The following is a 24,482-nucleotide window of genomic DNA, read 5'->3' as shown; positions in this document are numbered from 1 at the left end:
TACCATATAAACAAAATAAAGGATAAAAATATATCAATAGATGCAGAAAAAGCATTTGACAAAATTCAGCATCCAATTATAATAAAAACTCATTAAAGTGAGGATTGAGGAAATATATATCTCAACATAATAAAAGCTGTATATGACTAACCTAGAACTAACATCATACTCAGTGGTAAAAACCTGAAAGCTTTTTTTTTAAGATCAGGAATAACACAAGGATGTCCACTTTTACCACTTTTATCATCATAGTGTTGGAAATCTTAGCCACAGCAATCAGAAGAAAAAAAAAAGAAAGAAAGAAAAGGTATCTGAATTGCATTAGAAGTAAAATTCATTATCTGCAGAGGACATGACACTACATAGAACCCTAAAAAACTATTGTAACTAATAAATTCAGTAAAGTAGCACAATACAAAATTAATGTTCAGAAATCAGTTACATTTTGTACTCCAATAATAAACTATGAGAAAGAAATATTAAGAAAATTCCATTTACACTTACGGCAAAGAGAATAAAATACTTAGGAATAATTTAACCAAAAAAGTAAAAGACCTGTCATCAGAAAACTGTGAGACATTGATGAAAGAACTTGAAGAAGATACAAGTAAATGGAAGCACATACCAAGCTCATGGATAGAAAGAATTAACATTGTAAAAAAGTCCATACTACCAAAGCAATCTATAGGTTTAATGCAGTAAAACACCATGTCATCTGTTACAGAACTAGAACAGATAATCCTAAAATTTATATGAAATTTCAAAAGACCTCGAATAGCCACAGCAATCCTGAGGAAGAACAAAGTTGGAGTTTCATGCTACCTGATATCAAACTATGCTACAAGGCTATAGTAATTAAAACAGCATAGTATTGGCATAAAAAAAAAAAAGACATTCAGATCAATGGATCAGAATAGAGATCCCAGAAATAAACCCACAACTACATGGTCAATTAATCTATGACAAAGGGAGCAAAAGTATACAATGTAGTAAAGATACTCTTTCAATAAATGGTGTTGGGAAAACTGGAAAGATACATAAAAAAGAATGAAATTATGACTTTCATACACCATGCACAGAATAAACTCAAAATAGATTAAAGACGTAAATGTAAGACTTGAAGTCATAAAACTAGAAGAAAACACAGGCAAGAAAGACTTTGACACAGCTCTTAGTAACTTTTTTTTACATAGTTCCTCAGGCAATAAAAACCAAGGGGGGGATGGGATCCATCAAACTAAAGAGTTTTTGCACAGTGAAGGGAACCATCAAAAAATGAAAAAAGAAATCTGATTGGTAACTATATTTGCCAATGACATATCCTATAGGGGGTTAATACCCAAGATATATAAGATATATAAGGAACTCATGCAACTTAACACCATAAAAACTTTGAATAAAAAATTAAAAATGGGCAGAGGACTTAAATAGACATTTCTTCAAAGAGAACATACACCTAGCCAATAGACATATGAAAAGATACTCAACATCACTAATCATCAGCAAACTGACAATAAAAACCACAATGAGATATCACCTTGCACCTGTCAGAGTGGATATCCTCAATAAGTGAACAAACAAAATGTTTTGGCAAAGATATGGAGAAAAGGGAACACTCATGCACTCTTGGTAGAATTGTATATTGGTTCAGGCACTATGGGGAACATTAGGGAGGTTCCTTAAAAAAGTAAAAATAGATCTACCATATAGCACAGTAATTCCACTTGTGGGTATTTATCTGAAGAAATCCAGAAATTTAAAAAGATGTATGCACCCTTACGTTAATTGCAGCACTATTTACAACAGCCAAGATATGGGAGCAAGCTAGGTATCCATCAACAAATGACAAAGAAGATGTGGTGTATATTTATACGAAGGAATAGTACTCAGCCAAAAGAAGGATGAAGTCTTGCCATTTGCAACAACAGGGATGGGTCTTGAGGATATTATGTTAAGTGAAAGAAGGCAGACAGACAGAGACAAATACCATATGATCTCATTTACATATGGAATCTAAAAACAGGAACAAAACAAACTCATAGGTACAGGAAACAAATTTATGGTTGCCATTTGGGAGGGATTGGGGTGGATGGGTGAAAAAGGTAAAGAGATTAAGTAGTACAAATTGGCAGTTATAAAAAGTCACGGGATGTAAGGTATAGCAAAGGCAATATAGTTGATAATATTGTAATAACTCTATATGGTGTCACATGGGTACTATATTGGGGTGATCACTTTGTAAGGTATATAAATGTCTAATCACTATGTTATACATCTGAAATTAATATAATATTGCAAGTCAATTGTAATTAAAAAATAAGGAAATGATAACCACAGGTTTTAGAGAGTTTACTTATGGAAGTGAAGAAGAAAAATAAGCTCATGGCAGATCCAGAAGAATCAGAAATACTCTCATTCTGAAGGGTGATGGGGTCGTGGATGGTCAGAGTATTATTATGCTTTCTTATGTTATATATTCTGTTTAGGTCCCAGATATTACATATTATAATTATAAAGACCATTAAATTTGTAGGAAGAAAAAGAAAACAGAAAAAGAGTGCCAGTGGCTCACCAGGCTTTTCAAGTCACATGGTGATTGCATTTGGGATGTGCTATTTATTCTTTTTCAACTGTCATATTTTAGTGATTCTAAGACATACCTCTTTTACATTCTATCATCTCTGAAATCAGATGCATCTCATAATTCATGGCAACTTACGACTGCTTTTGACCCAGCAGGTTGATGTGATATAGTTGTCATTGACTGTGAATATAGTCACAGAGATGTCTACTCAAGTGAGGAACATGATTACTACTTATGTTGGATTTCATTACAGTTCAAAATTGCTTCAAAAAATTAAACAGTTGTTCAGTATTCAAAGGAAGAGTTACTTCACAGAAATAAAACAACATGTTATATAAATTTAACAAATACTTTCAATAAGCATAAAATTGGTAAGTGAATATTGGTCACCATTTAGTAAGAAGCATTTTTGTCTTGATAGTACTTTAAAATAGTGGTGCATCTTAAACCCAGTGTCTTAGAGTCACTGAAATATAGTGTAAATGACTATTACTCTCTGTTCTAGGTAATTCTAAAAATAAAAATTCCTTGCTTATATTATTGATTTCTAATTTATTCTTTTTCTAATCTTTTTTTTTCCCCTTTTACAAATGGATACCAATCACATTTACCATTGGACTGCAATACCTCTCCTTGAAAAACAATGCTGTTGACTGAAATCACTTTGGGTGGACCAAATTTCCTCCTTGTTGACTGCTCCTGAATGATCTCTTCCAATCCCCCAATCTGCCTCTCTGGTCAATCAAAACCTTCTTCCGTGTGTGTACATCATGCTGCTCTCGTCCTCAACTCTCCCTCTCTCTTGTTGGCTTCCTGGAAAAGCAACGGAAGAGTCCTGGGCGGAAGGAGGCTTCTGTATGCTAGTGAAAAAGAACAATCTGTGCCAACGGAAGGTTCTTCAACAACTTTGCTGCAAAACATGTACATTCCAAGGCTGAGCTTCCATCCTAGATTCCTTTGTTCCTGTAGACTTATAGATTACTCCATATTATTATTAAAAAGGAAAAAAAAAAGCAAAAAAAAAAAAAAAAAAAAAAGCAAGCCACCTCTCTCTTTCTTGCTCTCTTTTTTTTCTCTCTCTCTCTCTCAAATCTGTGCAGGGAGATGGTGAACTGTTTTGTCAGAACTTAAATGGAAAAAAAAAATAAACCTACAACAAGCCTACCTTTTATAACTGGGTGTTTAGTGCTAAACAGCCAGAACCACAGAGACACTATTGTATGACCAAAGTATTTGATGCCAAAATTTGACATTGAAGTAATGATTTGATTTCCTGCCCTGGTTTTGAAGGTCCTTTTTTTTTTTTCCTTTTGCTTTTACTTGCTTGTTTCCCCTTTGAAATGCCTAAAAATACCTTTCAAAAAGTCAGAAGAGTAGACATAGATCAAAATGAAACAAAAAGCTCTCACATTAGTCATTTGAGTCCATCACTGGGGGAAATGGCAGGAAATTGGACCTAAGGGCATTAAGAACATCCCGCAGAGTTGTGTTTTCAGTGTCGTTTGTTTTAGTTTTTCACAGTTGAACAATGATCCCTTCCACACGTAATTTACTTGATGCGTTATGTGGTTTTGGCATTATACTCACTTGATAAGTCTGCTCCACTGGTTTCATCAGATAGACTTGCTGCTACTGGCTTTTCCATTGTAGACGGGGTTCTTTTACACACAGCTGGTCAAGTGGGATTGGTCCGCATAATCAAATTGGTGATGGACAGAATGCAAAGTCACACAAAAGAGCTGAGACTGATCCAGGTCCCCCAAATCTAGAGTGTTCACTTTGTAGACCCTGCACAATCTCTTGGTGCTATCTAGCCATTATCCCCATAGCATTTTTTTAAAGGCCATCAGAAATTCCATTTGTTGTGGTGAAAAGCATTTTGGATGTGATTCAGGAAATTTCTTCCTGCAGTCAAAAGTTTCTAAAAGGTCCTGTGTTTTTTTAAGAAATGGAATTGATTTAAATAATATTTAAGCTCGTGCCCAAGTTGGCCGGGCAATGTCTTTTAATGGTGCTTATTAGACGTTTTTTCACCTTCTCATTTTCAGAAAATAAAACTGGAAGTTGAATATGGGCGGCATGATTGTACCCTCCTGGTTCTGTTATTTTCCCACTCCTCTGTCCCTCTGTAACTGTGCTATGATACCCCTGTATACTAAATGTCATTGAGATCATCTGTTTTCTTGGAAACATCTTCACTGGTTTTCTATGACTCCCTAAACATCCTGGAATCTAGCAGACTGAATTATGCAAAACTGTTTTTGGATCAGTGGTCAGAAATGAGAAAGCCTGATAGATCTTTATACTACTTCTGAGTTTCTCTGTGTAGGAGAAGATAGACTGATAGCAGGGTTCCTCATTTTTCATGTCAAAGCTCCATTGGTGACCTCATTTGCTTTGGGAATGACCAGCCATCTTACAGACTTTATTTTTGCTTCCAAGATGTCACTGGCCTCACAGATGGGAAGAGGAATGATATCAACATAGATTATCCTAGGAAGGAGCTGGCATGTGGATGCTAAGGTCTCCATCTAAGAAACAAGTTAGTAAAAAGACTACCTTGAAAATATTCATTCCTAGACATCAAAGTTAACATCCAAGCCAAGGTAAACAACAAGTCAAGAATCTATTGACCCTCTTCATTAGCATTGTAGTAATACCGAGTCATGTAATGATTCATAAGTAACTAGGGAATCAACTGATTTGCTGAGCAGTCTTCCTCTTCATAACGTTGCAGGCCCCTCTGACCTGAAGAAAGCAAGTTAATCCTGGGTCCAGCATCTAGACTCTTACATTTAAAGGCACAGTCTTTAAATGGACAAATGTAAGCATAACCTAAGCAAGGTCAAGCAGATGGGGAAACCAGATTTGCCTGCAAAGGAATCCATTTAACTAAACCATCCAATAATATTTGAGGCACAAAAGTTACTATGATAGGAAAGATAAAACTAATGTCTGTGTTCTTAGACAAATAACCTTAAATATGACAGCCAGATTCATTGGGGTCCACCAAAGTATGTTCTATTTCCCACTGACCGTGTAGGCGCACATTGTGGAAATACCGGTTTAACTACTAGTGTGTTACTGCCTCATTTATCTACAGAATATTATTAACTAGAACATAATGCTTTCAAAGTTTAAGTTAATGTTATATATTATGTATAAATATATATATATTCATAATGAGATATATGTAATGGATAGTACAAAGTTTGGAGACGTAACAAATGCTCTAACCTTCTAGAGACAAAAGCCCTATCTTCTGTTCTCTTTTGTCTTTTTACTTTCGATTAGTGATCCATTGTTAAATCCAAATTCACTTTTACTGAAAAATACTGTACATGTGTAAAATGTTCAGTTGTTTTTTTGTAAAATATAGTAGAATGGTTGTAATTGATAACTGGCCAAAATCAATGTTATTCCATATTTTATTTTTTCTATTAAATTAACCTAAGTTCCTGTTTATTTGATCTGTCCATACCCATGTGTAAACATCTCTGAAAGGGTGAGGTAATGAGAGACTTCTCTGTTTCCACATAGAAGCTGAATGTGGAGGAAAGGGAAGAAAGGGGGGCAATGAAGTATCTAAAATTAGAAAGAAAGGGTGAGTAGAAGTGGGATTTGAAAAGGAGGGATAGAGTAACAGCAATATAAGAAAGGAACAGTTTAGGTCCGGTCATAAATGTATGTCAAATTTCATTTGTAGAAAGAACTCTATAAAAGCTTAGGGCAGTTTCCATTGGATTGTGCAGATTCCATCTCCACGTAGGGGCCATCAGGGCCCGCCCTTCATGTCCTAGGGTGTGGACTACTGCACACTCACAGTGACGGAGAGAGGGCTGGGGGCCGTGGGGCTGGGCGCCAAGGGGCCGGGCACGAGTTGGTGGTGAATGTGAAAGCTGTTAAAAGATAGCCTTGTACAATTTAACCCTTTGAGTAGTACAAGCATTCATGTACGTCCTTGTGCCTCCTGACCATCCAGATAACAAAAATTTTTATTTTAAAAATGTGTAAGGCAGCATTAAAAAAAGGCAGATGTGTGTTCTTATTTCCATAAATTGGTTATCAAACAAACATGATTTTAAGTTAATAAAACTGGAACTGGAACTAATTTCATTTTTTGAAAAAAAAAAATCTCAGCAAGCATGAAAAAACTCACTACTCAAAGGGTTAATAATATCGTATATAAAACTGACAGGAGCTATATTCCAGGATGCCTGAATGATGCCTTGGTCTAAGTGAATCTCCAGTACATGCCACAAGGTAGGACTGAATAGTTAGGGGCAAAGAAAGAAAGAGAAAAGAAGAAACAACAAAGGAATATAGATTTTACTGAACTCTGCTTGAGTTGCGGTCTTAGCCTTAAAGATTCAATGCTCTGTCTTCTGGGAAAAGAAATGAGATCAGCAAAAGCAATAAACAAATTGAGTTCCAATTAGGTTTAAAGAGCTGAAGCTACAACAAGGTGTAAGAGCAAGCCTCTGCTGTTGTGATGTCCAACTATGGGGATGAAGAGAAACTAATCTCATCGACGATTTACTCTGTGTGCTGCACAATATGGGAATATAGAGTATATACGTACTGATGTAAATATATCCTCTCTTAAGTCTCACTAAAGCTCTAGAGCAGAGGTACATGTAGTATTCTGTTTATAAATAAGGAAGCTGAGTCATATGGACTTGAAATAAGTTAAGGTTACATAGCCAGACTCAAAATAATAAAAATAAAATTTAACAGATGATTAACCGTAAGTAGTGAATTCTAAACCTCAAATGAATGGAAGACAAAGTTACCTAGTTCAGAGAGGCAGAAATTCCTTTGAACTGTCTGGTTGGGGAGAGTTTTCTGGAGCAGATGGAGCTGGAATTAGGTCTTCGAGGCTGGCTAAGGCTTAAGTAGGCAGACGGGAGAAGTGCAGGAAGAGCGTCACCAGCAAACTTGCTGCATAAGAGATGTTCAGGGAAGCAAGTGAATTGTTTTAATGGTTTTAATCTAATTAGCCCATGGCTGCAAAATTTGATGGGTTAGTCAAAAAGAATCTATGTTTTCACACTTTGCAGAGGACAAACAGGGTGCCCAACCTCCTCAACTCCCACACCCATGGAGACCCTGCTGACTGTCACTCTCATCTGGATTGATGGGAATTTCCTTCTCACCCCACACATTGTTTTCCACTCAATAGGCTGCCCTTCTTTTGGGGGAACTCAAAACCTGAGTACTTAGTGGAGCAGAGAAAGTGACTGTTGTTATGACTACCAAATTAAAGTTTCTCAGTCAAGTGATCAACACTTTAGGCACATGTGAACACAAATATTTAACACCTTATCCCCCGCATGTAAAAAGAGTATCATGCAACTAAGACAGAGTTAGGAGTGGTTTCTTACCTACTTGTGTGTTATGGGTCAGCCTCACACAAAGGGCATGACAGCAGCTCAACGAATAGAAAGAAAACGGAAGGCAGTTTTAAGCTGTGGCCTGGCCAGTCCAACACTCTGTCCTCTCATCCTTGAATACAAACTAGTGGGTGCACAAAGGCCAACTGCAGCCTGACCTCACCTGGCCCCAGCTTGGCCCCCGCCTCAAGCTCAATATGAGTCAGTGACAGAAAGCATAAAACTGCTTCTCTTCCCTGCTTGATATCTATTGAACTTCCAATTATTATTTTTGTTGCAAACCCATAAAATCTGAAGTTCGCAGCAGAATACATTGGAGCTATTGACAAATTTAGCAGAGCATAGTCAAGATGGACTTAATTTCACTGTGGCTCAGTAGAACTACTTGGCACCTAGAAATGGGGCTGTGATCCATACACTATGTCTCTTCTTCACGAGAGTTGAAAATCCAGCCCCAAGTCAATTCTTGGGCAAGAAGGATGCATTGGAGCAGCATGACTATGTGTCAGAGGGCCAGTGTGGGACCTAGGAACGCCAGCAGGAACTTCCTACTCTCTACCTGCAAGGGACCTGGAAGGGCGTGACTATTTTGTTACTGAATCATTTTCTTACAAGGTTCTCTCTAAAAGGCCGTTGTTCCTTTATATAGGGCCACGTGTCAGGCAACAAAAGATATTTTGTATCCTCACTTCCTAGAAATTTCCAGAAACATTCCCTGAGCCCTGAATTCTACGACCTTTTTGCATTTTAGAAAATAAGACATTATTTTAAGACTATAGTGTTTTAAGGTTGACAGAGTTTTACTAAAAATGCTTTTATTTCATTTGGCCCAAACAAAAATCAGAGGTCTATAAGAGATTAACTTTCTGATGCAAGATTCATAGCTAGTAAGGGAGGTTCCTGAGATTTGAGCCCATACCGTCAACCTTCTACACAATACTGCCTCCCTTTTTAAAAGTGCCAGAGAAGAAAATCAAGCCTATGTTACAGATGTTGCAAGGCAAGGGGGAGGAGGTTTCCCAAGTTCAGAGAGAAAGCACACTGTATCCCTAGACTTGCCTTTTTCTCCTTATGAGCTCCAATTAATGCTTCCATAAATAGACATTGGGTCCCTGTCATACACCAAGCTCTGAGGTTATTCTTGCCCTCTTCAAGCTGACAGTCTAATGAGGGGCACAGATACAAAAACACAGGCCTATAATATGAAGGTATTTAAGTGCCTTAAAAGGGACATAAATATTGTTGTGAGAGCAGGAAGCTCACTTTACCCATTAAGTGCTTAAGGTCTTATGCTGTCACTGCTAGCTTTCCAAGGGCATCCAAAAATACCCTGGAACAAAAATAGAGTTGCCTCTAAAATGAACAGAAGTTAAATTGTATTTTAAGTATCTACAAAATGCAACATGTCAAACTAGTCGACCGCAACTCAAGTCTTAAGGAATCAAATAATTAAATTTAAGGTAGGATAAAGGTAAATTTTAATGTTTGATATGATGTAGGACATACAGAAGTAGAAGAATCTAGGTTCTGTTGGAATTATAATAATTCCAGCAAGGGAGAATTTCACTAATCATTCTGGGATCTGGGGGATTATATATATATATATGCTATTATCTATCCTCAAGAGTCCCACCTATAGATTCAATAGCTACCTGACATTTCCCTTCAGATGTTTAATAAACATTTTGAAATTAATATGTCAAAATTAGACTTCAGACACCCCAATCCCTTAAACATTGTTATCACTAAATGTCTGCTATCACAGTAAATGGAGTAACAATTCATTCATCCAGTTGCTCAAACCCAAAACCTAAGATTAATTTTTTTTTGCCCCCAAATCTAATCCATTAGCAAGGTCCCATTAACCACACTTCTACCATATATCTCTAAATGGTCTACCCCCAATTCACAGTTGTAATTCTGGGTCAAACCACCATTGTCTCCATCCTGGACTGCTACAGAAGCCTCCCAACTAGGCTTCCTGTTTTTCTTTCTGCCTTTCTTTCTCTTGTCTTATTTTTTCTCCTCCCTCATCCATTCTCCACAAGCATAGCAGAGTGCTATTGCAAATACAAAATCAGATTTTACCTCTGCTTATTCGCTCAGAATAAACTCTGGACTCCTTAACTGAGATCTCTGATCTCTTCTCATCCCCTCTTCCCCTTGATTGTCTTGTTTCAGTCCTGCCAACTATTTTTTTAAGTGAAATGAGGGGAGATGAGACAGATTCCTGCTTGCACCCCGAATAGGATCCACCTGGCAAACCCAGTCTGGGGCCAAAGCTCATACCAGATATCCTCAGTGCCTAAGGCTAATGCTCACACCAGCCAAGCTATCCTCAGTATGTGGGGCAATGCTTAACCCAATCAAGCCACTGACTGCAAGAGGGGAAGAGGGGGAGAAGGGGAAGGGGGAGAGAAGGGGAAGGGGGGAGGAAGAGAAGCAAATGATCACTTCTCCTGTGTGCCCTGACCAGGAATCAAACCTGGGATGTCCACACACCAGGCCAATGCTTCATCCACTGAGCAAACCGGCCAGGGCCCTACCAATTTTTCTTCAAACAAATAACTTGTTTGTGCATCAAGACCCCTGCTCTTCACATAGCTGATTTCCTTTCATGTTTTAATTCCAAAACCACTTCCTTGCAAAGCAGCTCCTTCCACACCTGCTCACCTTTTTTTGGTCTTTTCACAGACTTTATCACAACATGACAGTCTACAGTTCATTTATTTGTTTATTGTCGGTCTCTTCCATTACAACATCAGCACCGTGAGAACTGGGACTTTATCTTGTTCACAGCTTATCTTATATATCTAGCATAGTGCCTTGCTTAATAAATACTTGCGGAATGAATGAATGAATAAAAAAAAAAGGCAAGACAGAAATGACAGTTCACCTGAGTCTTGAAAGATAAGCAAGAATTTGTAAGTTAAAGAAGGCAAAGATGTTGAAGAAGGAATCTCAAACGATAAAACCCCATACAAAGTCACAATACTGTCAAAGGGCTTACAAACTGAGATGACAGGGAGTGGGCAGGGTGGGCAGCTGGAGGAAGAGATGGAAAGACCACTGAGATCAACTTATAAAGGGCCTTGGATGGGCTGTTGCCTTCCCTCTACCTCCCTTTTATCAGCATCATCAACCCTCTTTTCAAAGAGCTAACTGACTTACCCAGAGACCTGTCAAATCAACTCACGGTCTCCTGCCGACATAGTCAAGCAGCATTCTCTTGGACAGAATGTTGAAGGGGTGTATTTGCTTCGGTCCCCAGGGGAGTGATGGCCACACTAAGCCAGCAAAATGAAAACACAGGGTGCTGAGCAAAGCTCAGCTGTCAGATGAGCTCACATAAGGGAAGGTACCCATAGCTTCTCTTCACAGTAATGTTTGTGTCCAGAGCAACAAACTTGGCAAAGCCTAGACAGGAACAAGGGCCTGTTCAGAATCTTTTCCTTCTAAGAGAAAACCCTCTAAACTGTCATTATCAGAGAAGAGCAAAAGGAAAGAAAGTGATGTGCTAGTGGTCCTGGCCAGGTTGCTTGGTAGGTAAAGCATCATCCCGCATTGAGATCATGGGTTTGGTCCCCGGTCAGGGCACATGGCAAGAAGCAATCAGTGACTACACAACTAAAAGAAACTAATAAGTGAAACGAGTTCATGCTTCTCTCTCAATCTTTCTCTTTCTCTCTCTCAAATCAATGGAAAAAAAATTTTAAAAGAAAAAAAAAAGAAAGTGATGTGCTAGCACCTCTCTCCCTGACAATGAAAACAACAATAATAATAACTCCCATTGTGGAGTACTTCCTATGGGCTGAGCAGTGTGCTAAATGTTTTATAAGGGTTCTTTCATTCAAAACTCCCAATAGCCTAATTTTATCCTCTTCCTACAAATGAGAAAGCAGATGAGGTAAATGCCTACGGCACCCCAGTTGTAACTGGAAGATCTGGGATTAATTTAAACCCAAACAATCTGATATTAGAGTCTCCAGAAGAAGAAAAAGAAGAGCCAGAAAGACGTCTGTTAAAACAACCTTCAGGCCATGACCACGGAGCTTGCATTGGGATTCTAGTTAGCCCTCCACATCTACAGAGTCTGCATCTGCACATTTGACCAGCCAGAGATTGAAAATACTTTTACAAAGAAAAAGTTATGTTGTCGCTGACATGTATTATGTAGTTAGGCCTAGAATAGTTGCATGTACGTATATTGGACATGCACAGACATTTTTTTCTTGTCATTATTCCCTAAACAATAAAGTATAACAATTATTTACATAGCATTTATAATGCATTAGGTAATATAAGTAACCCAGCGGTGATTTATTAAAGTATATGGGAGAATATGCATAGGTTACATGCAAATACTATGCTGTTCTATAGAATGAACTTGAGCATCCACCAGTTTTGGTGTCTGCAGAAAGGTCCTGGAATCCTAGAACCAATCCTCAGATATCCAGGGACGACTGTACATATTTTAGCTGAAGAAGTTCGCTCTAGGGTACATGTTGTCACTTGGGAATAGAGCAACATCCACCAAGGGTTACACACCGTGGCCACATACTGCTTTTTGTGACCAAGGCAGGTGTGGAGATTAATATTATCATGAGAATTAGCAGCAACCAATGGTCTGTGTGGGCAAAGAATATCAAAATGGACCTAGGAGAAATGAGGCAGTGACTAGTGAGAAGAGAGGATGTGCTTTCATGCTAATTTTTCTGTGTCTGGGACCACCATTTGTATTCTCTAGCCCAGATGAAATGAGAAAGAAATAGGATGGAAATACAGAGAACATGGAGAAACATTACAATGCTGAAGACATCACATAAGCTAAAGTATCAATATAATGTAAGGCTTTCTGTTATATATAAGGATATAAGTTTTAATTGACTTGTGTCATACGGAGAGCCACAAATATGACAGAAAGCAGGAATCATCTTGACCATCTTTCCCACTCCCACATCTGATCCATCAGCAAGTGTCAAGACAATTCTACCTCCAAAATAGTATGTCTTGGATCCATTTTGTCCTTCACCTTTACTGCCTCTATCCTAGTTCTCAAAATGCTGGGTTAAGCTACTTCTCACCTGGGCTGTTGCAACACTTCCTAATTAGCCTCATTAAATATATATTCCTTTGTGTCCACACTCCACATGTCCTCACCTTCTTCCTCCAATCTAGTCTATACAACAACCAGAGTGCTCTCTTTTTAAAAATGCAAAGCCCTCCTGTGGCTTCCCCTTTCACTTAGGATACAATTGAAATTCCTTACAAGGGCCATCAAGGCCATGGTCACTCTGTCATATCCCATCTCTCAAACCCATCTTATTCCATTCTCTCCCTCCTTTCCTTTGTATTTCCAGCCACACTGACTTTCCCTGATTTATCTATTTTGCTTTGTGCCTTAGAACTTTCCCGTATGCCATTTGCTCTACTTTAATGCTAGCCCATTCCTAATCGTCTACACCTAGCTAACATTTATTTATTATCTGGGCCTCAGTTTGAATATTAGTTTTTCATTTCCAGATCCTTCTAAATGAGGTTAGATCTCCTCATTAAAAACTCTCATGAAAGCCTCCACTTTCCTTTCATATTAATTATGTTATAAATATCTAGTTAATTATAGGCATATTTGTTTGTTTGATGTATATAATTCTCACTACAAAGTTTGCTCATGGGAGCAAAGTCTGTAAATGTCTTATATCTCATGAATCTAGCAAATGTCTTTTATAGAGTAGGTACTTGATAATTCTTTGATCAATAGATGAGTAAGTCAGTGAATGAATAATTGAGGAAATAACAGGGAGGAAATAACCATGGCCCAGACACTGGGACAACTAAATTCTGATCTTAAGTCTGTGTGACTTCAGCGAAGCCCTCTCAGTGACTACACCTTAGTTTGCCCATCTTCAGCTTGATCCCTGTGACTCTCCCAGCCCTTCTATTCAAATTATAAAGAAAATCCCAGGAGATTTCATGGAGATTCTATCACTGGCCCCAAAGCCTACAGAAAAACCTCAAGTACAAACTCTATAAAGCTAATGCTTCAAGGCATTGCCACTGGAAGTGTGCAGTGGCCACAGAAGCTGGGAGTTGGATACAATGGTGGTGGAGTTCTGAGGTGACCCCCTGAGTCCCATCCCCAAGTTATTCATGTGTGAAGGGGCTCTGCAGATGGAATTAAAAGGTTATTACCAAACTGATTTTAATCTAAAGAGATTATCCTGAACTAGCCATGTGGGCCCAAGGTAGAGTCAGTCAGAGGGATGCAATGACATGAGGCAGAGAGGGCAGGAGGCAGATGAGGGCATTAGATTCAGGAGATAAGAAAGATTTATTCGACAGTTACTGGCTTTGCAGGTATAGGAAGGGGCCCATGAGCCAGAAAATGTGTGCAGCTTCTAGACACTGAACATTTTCCAGCCAACAGGTAGCAAAGAAACAGGGTTCTTAGTCCTGAATTCTGCTATCAACCTGAATGAACCTGGAGCAGATTTACCACCAGAGCCCCCTGAAAGAATGCAGCCCACAACACCTTGATTCCAACCATGTAAAATCCAGAGAAGAGAAACAGCTGAGCCACGCTGGGCCCTGATTTCTGACCAACAGAACTGTGAGATAACAGATGGGTGCTTTGTTAAGCCGTGAAATTCGTGGTAACTTGTTAGAGCAGCCATAGAAAACTAGTACATATTAGCTGGTCTTCATAACTCCTGCCTAAGGGGCAGGCTTCTAATTACACAGGTAAGGGTTGCTGTGGTCTTCCCCAGAGACCTCAGAGGGTGGGCACCATCTTTGTGCTCTCTCTCTGCCATACTCCTGAGAGCCATTAGCTCCCAGAAGAAAGCTTTGACACATGTCTGGAGCCCCTCTTCCAGTGGCTGAGGCCCAGGGGACACCCCTTGATCTTGCAGCTCTGCTGGCCATCAGGGCTTACATTCCTGGGCCCACAGGGCTATAACAAACAGAGACAGTTTTTAGTTGGCTACCATCCCTGAGGCAGTTTGCAGGGAGGAGAATAAAATGCACCCCCATTCCTTCTGTGAAAAAGGACTATATGCTTGCTTGGAGCTCAGCCTGAGGTGCAGGCTTCTGGTCTGGCACACATCTAAGTGGCCTAAATGGACAGAGGCTGGTGGATGCCATTTTGTACTCTCTCTCTGCCTCACTCCAGGGGCCTGGTCTCTCTGAGAAAAGTACTTGTACACATGTTGAAGCCCTGATTTTTGTGGCACCACCAGGGGATACCTCTAACTCACCTGGCACTTGCATCCAATGGGACTTCTGCTTGCAGCCCCACAAGACTGTGTACAGGAGTGAGCAAAAGTAGGTTTACAGTTGTTCATAGGGAAAAACATATAATACAAGAAGAAGAAGAAGAAGAAGAAGAAGAAGAAGAAGAAGAAGAAGAAGAAGAAGAAGAAGAAGAAGAAGAAGAAGAAGAAGAAGAAGAAGAAGAAGAAACGCTGTGTTTTGCACGCTCACAACTGAACACCTCCTTTTCTGAACCCCTGTTTTTGCATACTTTAAAAGCTTTCCTGAGCTTTTATTTTATTTTTTTAATGTTTAATATATTGGTTTGAGAGAGAGGAAGGGATAGAGGGAAAGAGAGAGAGAGGAAAATCTATCTATCTGCTCCTGTCTGTGCCCTGACTAGGGATTGAACCTGCAACTTCTGTGCTTCTGGACAATGCTCTAACCAACTAAGTTATCTAGCCAGGGATGCCTGAGCTTTTAAAGCTCAGGACAGGCTTTTGAGTATGGCTTTAATTCAGCCTGACTCTAGGTGCTGACTGAAATCCTCCCTTCTGAGACACTAACCTCTTTTGGCATACTGTGTACTACTAAAATCCAGTATAAATAGAATAGGCTGCTGGAATAAACACAAGAAACTGAGAGAAGACCAAAAGCTAGGGCAAGATTGAATAACAAAGTTCATCCCTTCCACAAACCCACTTCTTCAAGACTGGGAGAGGTGGCTATTTTATCATAGAAACCAACACAGAAAAATGAGGAAAATGAAAAAACAAAGAAATATGTTCCAAATGAAGAACAGGATAAAACCTCATAAAAAATGTCCTTAATGAAATGGGGAGAAGTGATTTATCTGATAAAGAGTTCAAAATAATGGTCATAAATATGCTCCCTGAATTCAGGAAAAGATTGGGGGAACACAATGAGAATTTTAACAAAGAAACATAAAATATAAGAGCACAAAATAGAAGTCAGAGGTGAAAAGTACCATGACTGCACTGAAAGATATGAGAGAGGGATTCAACATCAGACTAGATGAAGCAGAAGAAAGTATCAATGAACTAAATTACAGGTCAATGGCACTCATCCAATCACAGCAACAAAAAGAAAAGTACAAATAATAATAATAATACAGATAGCTTAAGGGACTTGTGGGACATCATTAAGCAGAACAACATTCACAATAGGGGTCCCAGAGAAGAGAGACAGAAAGGGGAAGAAAATGTATTTGAAGAAATAACTTCCCTAACCTTGTGAAGGAAACAGATACCCAAATCCAGAAAGCCCACAGAGTTCCTATTAAGATGACTCAGAACTGCCTACTTCTGGTCAAGATGGCAGAGAAGGCAAACTCTTTTGCTTACCTCTTTTCAGAATCACCCCAAAATTCAACTAAATTATGAAACAACTATCATTCTTAAACATCTGAAGACAAACTGAACAGAATTCCTATGACTAAGGATATAAGGAATAAGCCACAATGAGACTAATAGCAGGGGCAGAGACATGTATGGTCAGCAACCACACCCATGTTGTGGCGATTAAGAATTGGAAGTTTATATCTCAGCTGTGGAGTTCCTCCCTGAGGAGCAAGTATTCCCTGTTCCATACTGGTCTCCCCAGCCAAGGTACCAGTGCCAGGAAGAGGAGTACCTATAATATCCGGCTATGGGAACCAGTAGAAATTGCATCTAAGACAAGGGGCTGAAGATGAAGACATGCCTCTCTTAAAGGGCCTGTACACATACTCATTCACTAAAAACTCGTTTACTCTAAGCTCCAGAGAAGGGGGAGCAGCTCAGAACACACCAAGGACATATAGGGAAGAACTGTATTGACTATCTTAATGATGAGGGCTGCAGGGGCTGAGGCAACTCTCTCCAGGAACAGAAGCACAGGCAAGTGCCATTGTTTTTTTTGTTTTTGTTTTTGTGAGCTCTCCTTTCATCCAGTACAACACAAGCAGGCACCAAACATGTGCTCCCCATTAATCTGGCTTACACTATTCACCCTGCCCTGGTGATTCCATGAGATACCCAACTCATTCACCTGTCAGGAGCCTCTTCCAACAGCTCCTCCACATAAGCAACCTGTCTTGGCTTGCACTGCAGCCTTTCCCTAAATCTTTCAAAGGTCCACAAACCCCAAACAAATAGCAGCCAACATAGCATGCTAAGTAGCTCTTGCTAAGTGGCCCCAAACCCAACACAAGCAGCAACCAGTCTCAATTTTATTGTAAATCCCATCAGGTAGCCTCAAGCCTGGCACAAACATTCCAGTCTTGACCTGGAATGTAGATTCAACTGAGCAATCATACCTGGCACAAGTGGCAGCTAGCCTCAACTCACATTGTGGTGCTCACCAAAGGGTCCCAAGCCTGGCATAAGGGGTCAGCTGTCTTGGTTCATAGAATAGACTCTTCCTAGTACTTCCAAGCCCATAACAGGCAGCAATCATCTATAGATTATTTTGTAGCTCCTACCAAGTGGCTTTAAGCTTGGCACAAGTGGTTGCTGACCATGGCCTACACCAGGGGTCCCCAAACTTTTTACACAGGGGGCCAGTTCACTGTCCCTCAGACCATTGGAGGGCTGGACTATAAAAAAACTATGAACAAATCCCTATGCACACTGCACATATCTTATTTTAAAGTAAAAAAAACAAAATGGAAACAAATACAATATTTAAAATAAAGAACAAGTAAATTTAAATCAATAAACTGACCAGTATTTCAATGGGAACTATGGGCCTGCTTTTGGCTAATGAGATGGTCAATGTGCTCCTCTCACTGACCACCAATGAAAGAGGTGCCCCTTCCGGAAGTGTGGCAGGGTCTGGATAAATGGCCTCAGGGGGCCACATGCGGCCCACAGGCCATAGTTTGGGGACCCCTGGCCTACACCATAGCTGCTCCAATGAGGCTACAGACACAACACACCTGATGGAGAGCTAAAGACCACACCAACACACCACCCAGCCAGTTCCATAAATGATACACTCAAAGGGTAGACTCAACTGGCACCATAGCCCCACCAAAATGACCAGACTTCATGCAGAAAGCTGCTACATAACAGCACATACACTAAAGTCATGACTAGCCCTCATAGTCAGTCAGCCTAAGAGTCAACCCCACTCACTGATATGCCAACAACAACTGATGTTCATCTACAACACACAGCCCACACAGGGGACACCTGTGGAACAATTAACTCAGGTGACAAGGGAAAATTGTATCATGGGGTTCTGTAGGGCACCTTCTACATAAAGGCCATTTTGTCAAAACAGGGAGATGCAGCAGATCTACAAAAAACAAACAGGCAGTCAGCCAAAATGAGGACATACATAAAAAATGTCCAAAATGAAAGAATAGGACAAAAATAAAACAAAAATAACTAAATGAAATGTAGACAAGCAATCTATCGAAACAGAGTTCAAAACAGTGGTTGTAAGGGTGCTTAATGAACTTAGGGCAGAAGTAGATAAACTCAGTGAAAATGTAAAGAGATAGAAAAAATAAAAAGGAAGATACAAAAAAAAGAATCAGTCAGAAATGAACATTTTAATAATTTTAATAAAGCATACAGAGGAAAACAACAGCATATGAGATGAAGTAGATAAATCACTGAGCTGGATAACGATGTAGTAGAAAACACCCAAATAAACAGCAAAAAAGAAAAATCCAACAAATGAATAGTTTAAGGGACCTCTGGAGTAGCATCAAATGTATCATAATGAGATACTAAAGAGAAAAGGGAGCAAGGGACTTAAAGCCTATTTGTAAAAATTCTGACTGAAAACTTCCCTAACCTGGTGAAGGAAATAGACATTTAAGTCCAGGTAGTGCAAAGAGTCCCAAACAAGGTGAACCCAGGGACCCACAACAAGGCACATCATAATTAAAATGCCAAAGTTTAATGAAAAGAATCTTAAAAATAACAAAAAAAAAAGTGTACAATGAAGCTCACATAAGGCTGTTAGCTGATTTCTCAACAAAAAGTTTGAAGGCCAGAAGGGAATGGCACAAAGTATTCAAACTGATGAAAGGCAAAAACCTACAACCAAGATTACTCAACACAGTAAAGCTATCATTTAGAAAAGAAGAAAGAATAATGAGCTTCCCAGACAAGAAAATGCTAAAGGAACTCATTACCATCAAACCAGTATTACAAGAAATGTTAAAGGAACTTCTTTTAGAAAAAAAGAAAGCTAAAAAGTGTGAATAAGAAAATTTAACAAAGAAAAAATTTTCACTGACAAAAGCGAACACTTTAGTAAAAGCAGTAGATCAACCAACTATAAAACTAGTACAGAGGTTAAAAGGCAATAAGGAAGATCCTGTGTAATTACAATAAATAAAAAGTTACACACAAACACTCACAAAAGAAGTAAAATATAATGACAAAAAATAAATATGAAGAGGGTAAAAATGGTCATGATTTTAGAATATGTTCAAATTTAAGTGATCATCAATTTAAAATAGACTTCTATAAACATAGCTTGGAATATATGAAGCACATAGAAACTACAAACCAAAAACCTATAAGATATATACAAAAAATAAAGAGAAAGGTATCCAATAACACTATAGAAAATCATCAACATACAAGCTAGCAAGATAATAAAAAAAGGAGAAGAGACTAGAAAAACAATAATAAAATGGCAATAAGTACATAATTACTGTAATTACTCTAAAGGTGAAGGGACTAAATGCTCCAATCAAAAGACACTGGATGACTAAATAGTTAATAAAGCATACCAATACATAAGCAGCCTACAAAACACCCACTTCAGATTGACTGACACACACAAAATAGAGGGATAGAAAAGATAGTTCATACAAGTGGTAATGAAAAAAAAAAACTGGGGTAGCAATACTTATATTACACAAAATAGACTTTAAAACACTGGCTGTAATGAGACAAAGAAGGGCATTTCATAATAAAGAGATCAATCCAACAATAAGATATAACTCTTGTAGACATCATGCACCCAATGCAGAGGCACCTAAATATCTGAAGAAAATATTGATGGACATAAAGGGAGAAACTGACGGTAATATAGTCATAGTAGGGGTTTTTAACACCCCATTAACATCAAAGAATAGATTATCCATACAAAAACAAGGAAATGGTGGCCTTAAATGACACAATAAACCAGATGGACTTCATTGATATATTTAGGACATTTCACCAAAAAGCAGCAGAATATACATTATTTTTGAATACATATGGAACATTTTCCAGCTAGACCACATGCTAGGCCACAAAACAAGTCTCAATAAATTTAAGAAGACAAATAATGTCTAGCATCTTCCTCAAACACAATGATATAAACTAGAAATCAGTTACAAGAAGAAAATAGAAAAACACACACATGAAAGAAAATAATATGTTACTAAAGAATGAATAGGTTAATGACAACATCAAGAAAGAAATCAAAGCATACCTTGACACAAATGAAAACGAAAACACAATGACCCAAAATTTATGAGACACTGTCAAAGCAGTTCTTATAGGTATATTTATATCAATATAGGCCTACTTCAAGAAACAAGAAAAATCTCAAATAAAAAATCTACCCTTTCACTAGGAAGTAGGGGGAAAAAGCTGAAAGTGAGTAGAAGGAAGAAAAGATTAAAAGAGCAGAAATAAATGAAATAAAGTCTAAACAAAACATTAGAAAAGATTAATGATACTAAGAACTGGTTCTTTGAAAAGAATGAAAACTGATAAACCTTTAACAGAATTCATCAAGAAAAGAAGAGGGCCTAAATAAGTAAAATCAGAAATAAAAGAGAAGTGGCAACCAATACCACAAAAAAGATATAGGATTATCAGGAAATACAAATACCGAACAATGTCAACAAATTGGAGAACCTGAAGGAAATGAATTCCCTAGAACCTTACAATCTTCTAAGACTGAATCAGAAATAAACAGAAAATCTGACAAATCAAATCATAATCAAAAACAAAAGTCCTGGACTAGATGGCTTTACAGACAAATTTTAGCAACATTCAAAAAAGAATTAATATCTAGCTTTCTCAAACTCTTCCAAAAAAGTAAAGAGGATGGAAGACTCCCAACCTCATTTTGTGAGGCCAACATTACCCTGATATCAGTACCAGACAAAGACATTAAAAAAAAAAAAAAAAAGAATATTATAAGCCAATATCCTTGATGGACATAAATATAAAAATCCTCAACAAAATGTTAGAAAACTAACTTCAACAATATATTTAAAAGATCATATAGCATGATTATGTGAAATTTACACTGGGGATGCAAGTTTTGTTAGACTTCCACAAATCAATTGATGTTATACACCACGTAAACAAAATGAAAGATAAAAATCATATAATCATATTAATAGAGACAGCAAGAGCATTTGAAAAAATTCAGCATCCAATCATGATAAAAACTCTCAGCAAAGTGGAAATAGAGGGAACATACCTCAACATAATAAAAACCATATATGTCAAACCCAGAGATAATATCATACTTGATGAAGAGCTGAAAGCTTTTTCTTTAAGATCAAAAGAAGACAAGGATATCGACTGTCACTGCCTTTAATCAATACAGTATTGGTAGTCCTAGCCATCACAGACAAGAAAAAGAAATAAAAGGCATCTCAAATTGGAAAGGAAAAAGTAAAATTCATTATTTGCAGATGACATCATACAATCCAGAGAGTATCGCAAAGAATTCACCCAAAAACTGCTAGTATTAATAAATGAATTCAGTAAAATAGCAAAATACAGAATATTCAGATATTGGTTGATTTCTTTTATATACCGATAACTATCAGAAAAAGAAGTTGAGAAAACAATCCCATTTACAATTGCATCAAACAGAATAAAATAGCTAAGAATAAATTTAACCAAGCAGGTAAAACACCTATACTTGGAAAACTGAAGACATTGAAAAAAGCCTGACCAGGTGGTGGCACAGTGGATACAGCAATGACCTGGGACACTGAGGACCCAGGTTTAAAACCCTGATGTTGCTGGCATGAGCGCTGGCTCACAAGCTTGAGCAAGGGATTGCAGGCTTGAGTGTGGGATCATAGACGTGACACCTTGGTCACTGGCTTGAGCCCAAAGGTTGCTGGCTTGAAGCCCAAGGTCATTGGTTTGATCTCAAGGTCACTGGATCACTTTCTTAAACCATATACAAAATATATATTCAAAATGGATTAAAGAGTTAATGTAAGACCTCAAACCATAAAACTCCTAGAAGAAAACATAGGCAATAAAAACTCTTTGATATCACTCTTAGTAATAGTTATTTAACTATATCTCCTCAGCCCTGGCTTGGCAGCTTACTGGATAGAGCATTGTCCCAGGGCACCGAGGTTATAGGTTTGATCCCTGGTCAGGGCACGTATGAGAATCAATCAATGAGTACACAAATAAATGGAACAACTAAGTGGAACAGTGGGAACAGTGAATTGATGCTTCTCTCTCTCTCTTTCTCTCTCAAATCAATGGGAAAAAAAATTAAATAAATAAATAATAGATCTCCTTAGACAAAAAAAACTAAAGTAAATATAAACAAATGGGACTACCTCAAACTAAAACATTTTTGCACAGAGAAGGAAACCATAAAAAAAATGAAAACACACCCTACTGATCGAAAAAAGATATTCTCCCATGATACATCGCATATTGGGTTAACATCAAAAATATATAAGGAACTCATACAATTTAACACCAAACCTCAACAATAACAACAAAATCCAATCCAATTAAAAAGCTAGCAGAGGAACTGAATAGACATTTCTCCAAAGAGGACATGCAGATGGCCAATAGACACATGGAAAGATGCACATCACTAATCATCATGGAAATGCAAATTAAAACCATAACGAGATATCACCTCATACCTGGGAGAAAGGCTATTATCAGTAAATTAGCAAACAAGTCTTGGCAAGGATATGGAGAGAAGGGAATGTTGATGTACTGTTGGGGGGGTTGTAAAAACTGTAGCCATTATGGAAAACAATGTGGAGTTTCCTCATAAAATTAAAAATAGAACTACCGTATCACCTGGCAATTCCACTTCTGGATATTTATCTGAAGAAACTCAAAATACTAATTTAAATAGATATATGCATCCCTATGTTCACTGCAACTTTATTTACATTGCCAACATATGGAAGCAACCTAAGTGTCCATTCAAAAATGTATAGATAAAGAAGAACTGGTTTATATATACAATGAAATATTACTCAGCCATAATAAAAAAAGAAATCTTGCCATTTGTAACAACATGGATGGATCTAGAGGGTATTATATTAAGTGAAATAAGTCAGACAGAAAAAGACAAATACTGTAGGTATGTTCTCACTTCTATGTTGGAAACAAACAAACAAACAAACCAAATTCATAGATACAGAGAATAGATTGGTGATTGCCAGAGGTAGGGGATGGGTGAAATGGATGAATGGGGTCAGAAGGGACAAGCTCCCAGGTATAAAATAACTAATTCATGGGGATGTAATATACAGTACAGTGACTATAGTTAATAATACCGTATTGCATATATAAAAGTTGCTAAGGGAGATCTTTTAAGTTCTTATTTCAAAAAAAGAAATTGTTTAACTATATGGTGACAGATATTAACTAGGCTTATCGTGGCAATCATTTTGCAATATACACACATATCAGGTTATTATACTGTATACCTGAAACTAATGTTATGTGTCAATTGACCTCAAAAAAATTTAAAAACAAAAAGAAAATACAATTAGACCAGACATAATCAGGATATACACTTTTGCAAGACCCCAAGATGGTGAGCACATCAAGTTTGAGAAGCCTATGCTTGATTTGTTGAAAGCCACCACTGCAAACTTTATGTCCTTAAAGTATGCACACTGAGGAAGAAGGTGGCTCAGAACCAGTCCTTGGCAGGTCTTAACCAGCAGGGTTGAGGCAACCTAGCAGCATGAGGTCAAAGAAAAAACGGATGGGCAGCTAGAGTGCTCTGACCCGCAGCCCCTGAGCCTGAAACACCAGACCATCTGACTGATGTTGTGAGCTAGGAATTTATTTACAGGCTCCCAACACTGTCTCTCAGCAGTTGATTAGTCAACAAAGACTGTCCTAGCTATTTTAACAACCCAGCCAGCTCTCTATGAAGCTCTGCCTTGGTACCATTTGTGCCCACTGAAATTCAGGACTCTATTCTGTCCTTGTGACCATTTTCCACGCCTGCTCTTTGAAACGACCTGCATGATTAGCTCTATTTTTGCC

At 38.1% G+C, this 24,482-nt stretch overlaps 1 protein-coding gene across 4 annotated transcripts in view; it reads left to right on the top strand.

The window, feature by feature from the left end:
* The window catches only part of PCSK5 (proprotein convertase subtilisin/kexin type 5), a 449,146-nt gene that overhangs the window by 296,559 nt on the left and 128,105 nt on the right, over positions 1-24,482 (top strand). Inside the window, exon 21 of one of the 4 annotated variants that reach the window (XM_066367968.1) lies at positions 5,322-6,049. The exons of 2 other annotated variants lie outside the window; for them this stretch is intronic. In XM_066367968.1, coding sequence (XP_066224065.1) covers positions 5,322-5,350 — 29 coding nt within the window. In that variant the 3' untranslated portion in view covers positions 5,351-6,049. Of the gene's footprint in view, positions 1-3,406; positions 6,050-24,482 lie in introns of those variants that run through there. One more of the 4 variants, XM_066367967.1, reaches the window with a different exon arrangement.

The sequence above is a fragment of the Saccopteryx leptura genome, chromosome 2 (assembly GCF_036850995.1).
Source record: "Saccopteryx leptura isolate mSacLep1 chromosome 2, mSacLep1_pri_phased_curated, whole genome shotgun sequence".
NCBI classification, from domain to species: domain Eukaryota; kingdom Metazoa; phylum Chordata; class Mammalia; order Chiroptera; family Emballonuridae; genus Saccopteryx; species Saccopteryx leptura.
Note: the sequence above shows the minus strand (reverse complement) of the source record. Positions and strands in the feature narration are given on the sequence as shown.